Below are 12,229 nucleotides of genomic sequence, written 5' to 3' on the forward strand. Positions count from 1 at the left end.
GGGGTGGACTAAATTTCCAAACTCCAAAAGTGAATTTAAAGTGTAAATGATCAGATTTTAAAAATTGAAGTTGTGTGTTTTATTGTAGGTTGTTTTTTTTTGGTGCACTTGGAAAATTCTTGTTAGGAATACAAATGAACTCAACTCAAGTTTTTTATGTTTGATCATAAATTTAATTTGCGTGACATAAAAAATCCTGACCCAAGCCGTTTTGAGGCAGTGGGCATATGAGGTAATTTTGAATTTGAATAGAGAAAAGAGGATACCAAGGCTAGTCTAAATGTGTGTCCAGTCTGAGAGAGCTCAAAAGACAAAACCCAGACATAAGCAAATAATCCCTGCCTTTAAATGATCATACACCAATAACACCATGTTTGAAGACAAACACTAAATAATTGAGATCTTATATTGGCGTAATATCGACTAAATAAGCTTAAAGCGCTTTACAATGGGTGCCAAACCAACAGTAATGCTGGACAGTATGATGAGACATGGCCTGTAAGGCACTTTTACAGTATTTTTTCGACAATGCTGTTATCGGCCATAAACTCATTTTACACCTGAGTACAGAGACAGAATGTAAGCAAAGAGTCTTTTCCAAGGACACAACTTTGCACTGCTCGGTAAGGGTCTCAAACCAGGGATCTATATGTTTGAAGGTGAGTGGCATACCACTTGCCCACAAAGCCGCAAACATAAGATTTTTGATACGACTCAGAAAGAGCATTTACGTAGAAGGGGAGGGGGCGGATAGTATTGTCTCGCAGAGAAATCAATAGGCAAATACATGTGCCTTGTTGAAAGATCCCAGTCAAGTTCAGAGGAAATCAAAGTGTCTCTCTCATGGCCAAATTAGAAAATCACAAGGCAGAAAATAGGAGAATAAGTGAGAACTAGACTGAATCCGGACTGAAAACTGGGTAAGCCAAAAACAATTAAACCAAAATATTGGCGATCCGAAACATCAATTGTAGGCTAAAGTCATACTCAGACCACAGATATTGTAAACTCACTGTGTGTTGTTGCAAATAATGTTATGTTCTTACAGTGTAAGTTTTTCACTTCAAAATATTATACGGCAAGTAACTAAAGACAAAAAGATTAATTGTACTACATTGTATGAGTAGCATCCTTTAAGATTTAGTTTAATAAAAGTAAACCAAATCCGAGAACATAGGATTTCAGTCATGGTTAAATGTACTATTTATTTAGTAATCTATTCCAGCTATCAGTGTCTCCCCCCCCCCCCCCCACACACACACACTTATAAAACACACACACACATACACACACACACATATAAAAATAACTAAAAGGAATAGGGATTTCAATTATCTATAAATAAACCGACTCACTCAATGGGTCCCCCGATCTTGACTTCCACCAAAAACCTATTCACTGATATTATTTAAAAAGCACGTAAATTGTGGTAAATATTTACAATTCTAGAGTTATGTTTGAAACATTAGAAAAAATAATGTTCATATCTTAATTTTAAATCAAGAATCAACACATTTCCTACATTTTGAATAATAACTAATTGAAGCAGTCTTTGTTTTTTTTTAGAACGAATATAAAATAAAAATTATCTTACTAAAAATCATGCAATATATGATCGAAAACACAAGACATAGGCATAGGCAAAATTTAAAAAACACAAAAGGCAAAGTAAATAAATTACTTTATTAAGAACCAAATTTTTAAACAAAATATAAAAATCAATAATTCTTCTGATAATAACATCTATCAGATCAATGGAATAAAACTTTTCATAACGTTCCATAACTGACCCAGGATAATTCTGACATCCTTTCTAGCAAACTTCTACTAAATAGAGGCCAATAATGCTGATTTTATTAAACGCATCAACCATCTATTCTGTCATGCAAGAACCTCACAGAACATTAAAAACATTGTCACATTTGAAAATAAAATTATTCTAGTTCTGGTTCTGTTCATTAAACCTGCATGGTTAGCCTAAAATTTTGATTAAAACTTTAATTCTTCTTTTATTTATCTGATAACATTATTTATCTAGACATTACTACAGGCCTAATAATAATAATAATAATAATAATAATAATAATAATAATAATAATAATAATAATAATAATGATAATAATAATAATAATAATAATAATAATAATAATAATAATAATAATAATAATAATAATAATAAAATAATAATAATAATAATAATGATAATAATAATAATAATAATAATAATAATAATATAACAATAATAATAATAATAATAATAATAATAATAATAATAATAATAATAATAATAATGATAATAATACTAAATAATTTAAAATGCGCCCAATCCCTATTTTGAAACAGCTATAGGACTAGGAGTCCAAAATTCATTGATGTAAAATATCAATTCTAGAAATTGGCATACACAACACATACACACATAGTTCAACACATTTTTGAGTTCTGTTTTATAAAATATAAAAATACAGCATTTCTTCAGATCAAAATGAAATATGAATAGTTATGATATAGAGGAGATGAAAGAAAGATGAATGTAATACTAAAACATTTCCACTACCATTCATCCGTGCAATGCCTGCCCACTAACAACAACTTTGTGTAAGGAAACAAAATGATCGAATCCAGATTCTATAACAAGTCTGAGGCTATATGCTCGTTTTTCTCCTAACTGAATCTCTTCTTGTTGCAGACGAGAGTCAGTTTCTTCAAGTTCTGTGTTGAGAAATAAATAAATTTTCAACAGTACATTAGTGTCATATGTAATCATTTAGTTGGATAACTGATGAATCAGTACCTATTATTTATCATATAACAGATTTTAAAAAACAAACAAAAAAACACGCAATAAAAACAATACAAACAATTTTTAAAAAACGTTTCAAAGAGACACAATAGCTTTGATAGCAAAATTTACTTAGCCATCTCCAAGGAAACATTAAATCAATATGGAGAAGTGAACAAATGATATTTAAAAAAAAAAGATCATCCAACATCCTTTAACAACATTTGGGAATTCATTGCATTCGTTTAATATGGCTATCATATTTTTTAAATTCAAATTTCTTTTGATCATAAAAAAAATGAAGATAAATCTTTGCTCTTACTATCAGAACTTCACATTGTGTGGTATAGATTGTTTTCCTTATTATTTTCTGAACAAAATTATACATAACACTAACATTTCTTCATTGCTTTCTAGTTGGTTTCCTTTAATGTCATGTTATAAAACTAAAAGTCTTACCCTACATTACGAATAAACCTCAATTAACCCTCTCGTGTTTAGATTCTTTTTGGGGGAGTAGATAATGAGTTCCCTATATGGCCATGTCAATCATGTAGACATCCTTTGATGATATAAGCCTACTCTTTGATATCTGTAGTCGCCTTTTCGTTTTCTACGGTCACTCATGGCTAAACTCCGCCCAGAAACGATTTCATAGGTCCGTCCATCACCAAATTTCAAACTTTTGTTCTCGTGAGTTCTTAAGCTTTTTGACCGAAGAACGATTGGCTACTGAGCATCTTGACCCTTCAACGATTGGTCGTTCTGGCAGCTCACGTGTCAACAGCCGTCAACAATGAATTGAATCATCGTTTAGGCAGTGGAAGACGGCCATGGAATAGTTGCGTCACATCGCCACGTTGTTGAATAAATTATCCAGGTCGATAGGTAAAAAAAAGCCAAATTATGTTCTAGTTACATTTGAAACAAACAAAATATATCACTGATCTCATCTCTTTGAGATATAAAGAATGATATAAAAATCAAGAAAATCGGCCGATAAATAAAAAAGTTGCTAAAAAAAGCTAAAATAAACAAAAGCAATTTTTAAAATCAAATTTATTCGTAAAACAGTTGGTTTTCAACCGATTTTTATGAAACAAAGACCAATGTACTTCTTTTTTCAAGCTGATTTCAGCAATGTGACTTTCAAATTCCTCAGAATTTTATTTTTTACTTTTAAATTTTAGGTTTTATGCCTACTCAATAAGGTGTTATATTCCTTGCATAACAATAGCGTAATACATCGACGGGGAGAAGCGTCTTTGATTCGGCCAGCTGGATAGATAGCCTGTGATTGGTCGAAGACTTTGAAACGCTTGATTCACAATTCTACATGAACGGACCCTGGCGGTCTATCAAAGAGGTGTTACAAATTTATTTACCGACTATTTTTCTTGGTGCTAAAATTACAAAGTAATAATTTCGCATCAGAAAAAATAACTCTGAAGTTCCTATCTCTTTATTACAATAAAATTGATATCTCGAATGACAAAATTGACCCACAAATAAGGGAGTTATAAATTATTCATAATATTTTTAAAAGTTTACAATAATTGTCTTCAAAGTCATTTTTCATCACCAAAGTCGTAATTTTTTACTGATTTTTACTAAACAAAGTGCAATGTCAATGATTTTCACCCGCAAATAAAATAGGATTTAAATCGCAATTTCTGAAACATATTTTCTTTTCTGTCGGCAAATTTATAAAAATCAAAGCTGAAAACACCCTGCGGCAGTGACAGGACCTGTCATTTCCTTCACAGCGATTGGATTTTACTTACTGAGGCCAGTCTTGGCTACCCCGCCCATGAATATTATGCCGTTGTCGGTTTTTGTCGGGTTGAATCTTAAAGAGTTAACTTAGGTAGGAAAAAATTGATGGTTTGATTAAAATTTGTTAAGAATTTAGGAGAATAAGTTATTTGAGTATCATACCTGTTTCAGCAATGACATCAAATTTACTGATGTCCTCTGTCTCCGCTGCCTCAAGCTTCAGCTTCTTTACTGTGAAGAGAAAAAACAACAAAAAGGACATAAATTCTTATGAATAAAATTGATCTAAATCATATGAAATTAATTATTTAAACTGGGTTGAATAAACAACGGATTTAAAATGGAAAGGCTAACATTACATGATTGTGTTAATTTTCTTAACTGGTTAACTGTCGTATTGCAGAAAGATGCGTATTTAAAAATTTGAACAGAAAACCTGTCCTTCAAATATCGATCGATTTAAATGACCCTCATCTTGGCGAAAACTCTCACTCTCAATGAACTAAGAAGAATTTGGAAAGTGTTATTTTTCTAAACGCATTAATTCACAAATAGACCTTTTAAAATACACACACTTCTCAATTTACAAAAATATCTATGAAGAAAAAATAAATTAATCGGCAGTTCGTTGTGGAGTAAATTTAAGTGGCTGAAAGTGTGTATCATATTTTGCATCCCTTTGGCATAAACTCTAATGAAAGCTGTTGTTTAATTTTGTGGAAGTATGTAGATTTGTATTGCTGGTATGTGAAGAAGTTAATAGCTCACCAGTTCTGTCCACCAAAACAACTGTATAAGTATAACCAATAAATGATTTAAAGAGAACTAATCACCTCTCTGTCAGTAAACACACAATTCTTGGACCTGTGCTCTTTGTTCTCTACATTCATCCACTTTCAAAGGTTATCAGAAGCTTTGGCCTGTCCTACCCCACAGTTGTTTGGATATGAATGTACCAGAAACTTACAAAATGTCCTAAGTATATGTGAAAAATGTGTACTGGATGTAAGGGATTGAATGGGTAGGAACAGGCTAAGGCTGAATGATGACCAAACAGAGGTGATGTATGTAGGGAACAGAAGATTTTGGAACGAGACGAAATTGAAAGTAGGATAGGTGTCAATAGATATTGAAGAACTTGGAGCATTCTAAGATTCAGAACTGTCGATGGACCACCAAATTAAGACAATGACCCGGTCATTGATATGTCAGTTGAAAAAAATTGGATCTATTCTACAGTTCCTTTCTGAGGATGTTACCAAGAAACTTGTTGTTTCTCTTTTATTTTCAAAGTTGGATGTAATGCTCAGTTGTCTGGTGTTTCGGAAATAAAGCTCAGGTGGCTGACAGTCCAAAAATAATGCTGACAGATTGGTCTTTCAAAAGTGGAGGTTTGCCTCTGCCACACCTCTCCTTCGAAGATTACACTGACTGCTTGTGAGAAAAGGGTCAAATTCAAAGCATGTATCTTAGTTTATCGCTGTCTGGAAAACACTGCCCCTCCCTACATTACAGAACTCCTAAAGAAATATTCGATAACCTGATCTTTGCATTCCTCCAATTCCTCCAATGACACCACCTGTTTGGCTATCCCGTGCCTGAGAGAAGACACGTTCCAACAATGTTACGATGTGTATTTCTCCTGTTACAAAGGGTATACCAGTTACGCTTTCACTCTCCAGTGTGTATTTTGTTACAGGACATGGGGTGTGGATATATTCCCTTCACTACGAGTATGAGTTGGAGTCTTGAGTAGTTATTGAATACAAGGTCAATGGAAGCAAGCTGAGTGGAATTTTCAAAACATCAGAAAGTCCATCATAAGATCTAAGGCCTTTCAAGCCACATAGGCATACTCTAAAATTATGCTATGGACAAATAAAATATTTTGAAATATTTGGATACAAGATAATTAAAGTGAGAAATTCACATCTCAAGTGTGTGTTATTTTTTAGTTTTGTATTTAAATTTCGGTGTCTCTAAAAACAGCAAAGTTATATATCAAAAATATTTACCCACCATTATAAGAGCAAATGTGAACATTTGTTATTTTCATTAGGGTCTGGAACTTGATAACAACTTCTTGTGGGAACATGCCAGTTGAAGACCAGAATGTTTCAGCATTTCTGTGAATAAAGATGAAATGTCCAGTCTGATATACACGTCATGTCAGATTAAATGAGGGTATAACAGAAAGATTAATATATAGCTTTCTTACTTTTTTGCTTCCTATTAAAAATGCAATATTTTTCAAGTTCATAAGAATATAAACAGCAAAAATTACGATCAAGGGTGAATTTATATAATACACGATCAACTTGTCTGGACATTTTGCAAAGGTTCCAAGTGTAGTGGTTTAGTGAATTCTTCCTATAGGTTTATTATAACGCATACATTACAATGTATTTATCCAATAATAAAACACATTGAAAATTCTATAACTTCATTAAAAGTAAAATCTAAAAAGCACTGAAACTAACCACCACAACAGACAACTCACCGCCCACCCCCCAAAAAATAACCCCAAACAGACAAACAAAAAGAACAACAACAAATCAAACTAACAAACAAAAGACATAAAAACAACCTCATCCTACGGTAAAGACTCAGTTCCCTACCCTATTGATTTGAATTTGTTTGGCACTAGTCAATGGCGTTTGATCAAATTTATTCCATGCCGAACATCATCCCTACGATCACCCCACATTATCATCCCTACCACACTACTACTGCAGCCACCACCACCCCATCATCCCTACCACTACTACTACAACCACTACCACATCATCATCCCTACCACAACTACTACAACAACAACCACATCACCATCCCTACAATCACCCCACATCATCATCCCTACAACAACTACTTAACTACAACCACCACACCATCACCCCTAAGACCACTACTACTACAACCACCACCACATCATCATTCCTACAATTACTAGATAGAACCACAATATCATCAGTCTTACCACAACTAATACTACCACCAGCACAACATCATCCCTGAAACCACCACTACTACTACTACTACTACTCCTACTACCACCACCACATCATCCCTACTTCCACCATTACTACAACCATCATATGTTGTAATTACACTTCCGACTTTTGAAATTCCCCCGAGTGGTGTCAGTTTTGCGGCTTTTTTCCTTCTTTTTAAAAAAAAATTTCTGTTGAGATTTCCAACAATGAGCCCATAAGGAATTGGGTTATCAGACCTACAAATATGTGCACGTCGAGACAACCAGGATCCGACCAGTTCCAAGATAAATAAAAAAGATGGCCGCCCTCCCGTCAGGGACATCAACCCCCGAACAGTGCCGAAAATTTTCAAACTATGAAAATAATGAGAGCTCATCATTTTTTTGTTTTGGAGAGATAAAAGTAATTAAAGGTGAACACAACTCGATAATGCTAATGTTATAGCATGGCGCCTTCCAAATTCAAATGCAATGCTTTTTAAGAGCTCTTTTTGTTACAAAATCAATAGAATAACAATATACAAACCCATCTATGATATTTTCAGGAGGGTGTTTATCGTCGCTAGATGTGGAGAGAGCTATATGTGCTCCGGCTGAGGCTAACGCAACATCGAACATTTTGGTGGATTGAAAGAATGTTTACGGTTGATGGGCAACAACTACCGTTTGGAACGACTTCCTGTTGGAAGGATTGGGATAGTTAATTAGTTTTCAATTTTTAAAGCTTTTTACGCAACAGAACATAGCTGAAATGTGTAGATGGTAATGTTTGCAACAGATATATTTAAAGTAATTAAATAGTGTTATTTTAAAAATAGAATTGACTTTGAACATTAAAATTTTTAGATATTAAATTATCAATAAAAACACAAGGTTCAGCTCCCCAGAAATGTCATGTGATGTTTTTATCACTTGACATTTAACAAAGTACAAAATGGCTACATCAATGATGCTGTCGGTTGCCTTTCTCTTGTTCAATGTGTTTATGCTCTCTCACCAGAGCCCTGCTCCTGTTGTTCTGTGGCATGGAATGGGTAAGTAGATAATTTTTAATAATCTTAATTATATTTCTGTGATTTGTGACTAACTTGTTGTACCATGTAAAATTTTTAATAATCTTAACGATTATTATATTTCTATGAGACTAACCTGTTGTACCATGACCGATGACAATTCCATGTTGTGAATTGTTTAAAAAGAACTGGGTCAGCCTCTTAGGCTAGCTATCTATCTAGATAGATCTATCTACTATTTACCATGACATGATGTTATTGTAATTGTGTTGTTATCAAATTATTAATGTTATATTATAATAAATAAAAAGTTGTTCTTTGTTATAAAACCAATAGCTAGAGTAGGTGCCTAAATGAGTCATTAAAATTAAAAGTTAAAGTTAAAGGGAGTAAATCTGACTCATGAATGAATGTTCTTTGTTGTTCATCTGTATTATAGGTGACAGCTGCTGTAACCCGTTGAGTATGGGTTCGATAAAAACAATGGTTGAGAAGAGAGTTGGGGCTTATGTCAAGTCACTAATGATCGGAAGCAACATCATGGAAGTAAGCAGATTAGAATTATTGATACTGACTGATGACACTGATACTACACTACTGTCTATAACTATAGCCATAGTTAGATTGTTAGTAACGGTAATAATAATAATAATAATAATAATAATTAATAATAATAATAATAATAATAAATAATAATAGTAATAATAATAATAATAATAATAATAATAATAATAATAATAATAATAATAATAATAATGGGCCATTCCACGTCAAGTGGACCAAGGGTGGGAACCACACCCCTTTTGATTTTCCTCAAACTTGGCTCAATTGAAGATAGGTACTTATGAGATATGAAGAAAACCAAATTTTCGGTTCAGAATATGGATATTTGAATTTTTTACAATTTTTTGAAATTTTGTCTCAAAATGTGTCAAAATCAAATTTGCTCGTGGGTCCATTTTTGAGAGACTATAAATTTTTAGTTAATCATGCTAAATCTCTCATATTTGGTAATCCTGTACAACTTTTAGCATAAATTGCAATTATTTAAAGGAAAATGAAAATATTTATCAACTTTTGGAGTTATCTGCCCTTGAATGTGGGTCCCAGTGCTCTTCGGCAAAAAAAAAAAAAAAAGAATTTTTTCAATATTTTTTTTCATGACTTTAATGTTTCATTTTTGGTCATTGATGATTTGTATCTCAATAAATAACATAATTTGGAAGAAATTCGGTATACTACACAGGCGCCATGCCATAACATCAAGTCAGTACTTATCTAGTTGATTAGTTGTTCACCTTGAATTACTTTTATCTATCAAAACACAAAAATGATTAGTTTTCATTATTTTCATAGATTGAAAATTTTCAGCACTGTTCGGGGGTTGATGTCCTTGGAACTGGTCTGATCCGGGTTGTCTCGACGTGCACATATTTTTAGGTCTGTTAACGCAATTCCTTATGGACTTATTGTTGGAAATCTCAAAACAAAAACAAAAAGAGACGCAAACTGACACCACTTGGGAATTTCAAAAGTTGGAAGTGCAATTACAACATATGATGGTTGTAGTAATAAAAAACTTGAGCTTTTATATAGCGCAATATCCACCAAACGTGCTCAAAGCGCTTTACAAGGGATCCCTGGCCAGTAGCAACACGTAACATTTAGAACGGGAATGGCAATTCTTAGGCGATATTACAATTTTTTTCTGGACAGAGACAACACTGTTAAAGACCAGGTTCTCGTTTTACACCTGAGTATGGTGAGAGAATGTGAGTAAAGAGTCTTCTCCAAGAACTTAACTATGCGTCAAGCACGAGGCTCAAACCCAGAACCTTCCGATCTGAAAGCGAGTGTCTAGCCACTAGACCACATAGCCGCACATAGTAATGGCTGTAGTAGGGATGATGATGTGGTGGTGGTTATTGTGGTGGTAGTAGTAGTAGTAGTAATAGTAGTGGTCTTAGGGATGATGTTTCGATGGTAGTAGTTGTGGTAAGAATGATGATGTGGTGGTTCTAGTAATTTTAGGAATGATGATGTGGTGGTGGTTGTAGTAGTAGTGATCTTAAGGATGATGGTGTTGTGATGGTGGTTGTAGTTAAGTAGTTGTGGTAGGGATGATGATGTGGGGTGATTGAAGGGATGATGATGTGGTAGTGGTTGTAGTAGTAGTGGTAGGGATGATGAGGTGGTGGTGGCTGCAATAGTAGTGTGGAGTCTGAGTAGTCTCCCATGGCTATTTGGACTCAAAAGTCCAATATGCCTGCACAGACATTGGGGGGCCTTTATCACACTGACTCAGCTCATACCCGTATCTTGGTTTGTAAATGGATTGTTACCTGTCTAACACTATCACAATATTTTTTTTTTTCATCCAGATTTTATGTGGACATTGTGTTATGTTGTTAGAAAAGCTTTTCCTTTAGATTGCAGTTACTTTTGACTTTTGTTCTTTATAATTTCTATCTGGGCTTCCAGTTGATCTACGATTTTGTCTTTCTCGTCAAATAGACTATTTTTAGACTACTTTAGTAACTATGCCATTACTGTTATTGTCATTTGCATCAATTGTATGTAATTATCAATAAATAAAATATTAAAAAAAAAACAAAAAAACAAACCAAAGCTATACTGCCATGGGAGTCTATTCAGACAGAGTTTGAATATGAACATGCGATTTGGAATTTGAGTCCGAATAGCCTTAGGAGACTATTCAGACTCGAGTCCGAAGAGCCGCAGCCATAAAATGATAGCATTTATAACACACCAATCCCCACAGACCTCTGTGTGGGAACGTATTTATTGTTGTGTTTCAATGTGTTTCAGTTTGTTGTTGTTTGGATATTGAGTTGTTGTGAATTATTTTCATGTTAGGTAAACTTTTGGGTGTCCCTGTGATTTCCATTCACTGTTCTGTGTCATTTCTTCTTATGGGTTTGTGATGTCACTATGGGTATAAAACGATCTTCCCTTCTCCTTGCAAATTCTTACAACTATGATATTCACAATGGATTGATGATTGATAATTAGTCAAGTGTTGACTTTGTTTTTTAATTGACTTTGTTTTTTATTACCGGTTGAACTACCTGGACTATTCGCGTGATGCCTAAATGCATGGATTAGAAATATGATACATAGCATTTTTTATCTGCCCAAATATGTACTCTATGTATATGGAGAATGCTTTTTTCGGTGGAGACTTTTCCTTAATTTTTTCCAATATTTTACTTATCGTGAACCAGATAGAGAAATCCGTTCACGACAACTGGTTCTAGGTGGATAGTCTGATATTTTAAAAAAGGTTTTAATTGATATTCCTTGTAACTCAGATAAATAGATCTTTAAAAATAGTTTAATATTGGGCAATGCAAAAAAACAAGCAAACAAAAAGAATAACAACAACAACAACAAAAAAACACCCCTTCAAAATCTCTATTATTATCATTTGATAGAGCGCCAGTATCCGCAAATAGTGCTTAGAGACGTTTGACAAAACAAGGTTTTTTTGGTATCACGCAAGTTCATTCATTGGACTACAGAATCACCACAAAAGTCACACACATATCTTGTTCAAACTTCACATAGAATCACAATAAGCAGAATGAAAAAGATTGATTTTAGATGCTGTTTGAAGATTGGCAGACTTTCACATTGTTGGATATT

General features: G+C 33.5%; 2 protein-coding genes across 2 annotated transcripts in view; one reads left to right on the forward strand and one right to left on the reverse strand.

The window, feature by feature from the left end:
* Positions 1-2,415: 2,415 nt before the first annotated feature.
* On the reverse strand, positions 2,416-8,205 carry LOC144968043 (intraflagellar transport protein 25 homolog). The gene is made up of 4 exons (XM_078906005.1): positions 8,077-8,205; positions 6,578-6,684; positions 4,721-4,789; positions 2,416-2,712 (listed from the first exon to the last, which is right to left on the reverse strand). Exons 1-4 carry the CDS (start codon positions 8,166-8,168, stop codon positions 2,561-2,563), a joined length of 420 nt encoding a protein of 139 aa, XP_078762131.1. The 5' UTR covers positions 8,169-8,205; the 3' UTR covers positions 2,416-2,560.
* LOC144968034 (palmitoyl-protein thioesterase 1-like) overlaps positions 8,191-12,229 on the forward strand; it is a 29,031-nt gene continuing 24,992 nt past the window's right edge. The window contains exons 1-2 of the mRNA XM_078905993.1: positions 8,191-8,584; positions 9,003-9,109. Coding sequence (XP_078762119.1) covers positions 8,485-8,584; positions 9,003-9,109 — 207 coding nt within the window. The 5' untranslated portion in view covers positions 8,191-8,484. The remainder of the gene's footprint in view (positions 8,585-9,002; positions 9,110-12,229) is intronic.

This window comes from Berghia stephanieae, chromosome 1 (assembly GCF_034508935.2).
Source record: "Berghia stephanieae isolate SIO BIC M18660-M18661 chromosome 1, UCSD_Bste_1.3, whole genome shotgun sequence".
NCBI lineage: Eukaryota > Metazoa > Mollusca > Gastropoda > Nudibranchia > Aeolidiidae > Berghia > Berghia stephanieae.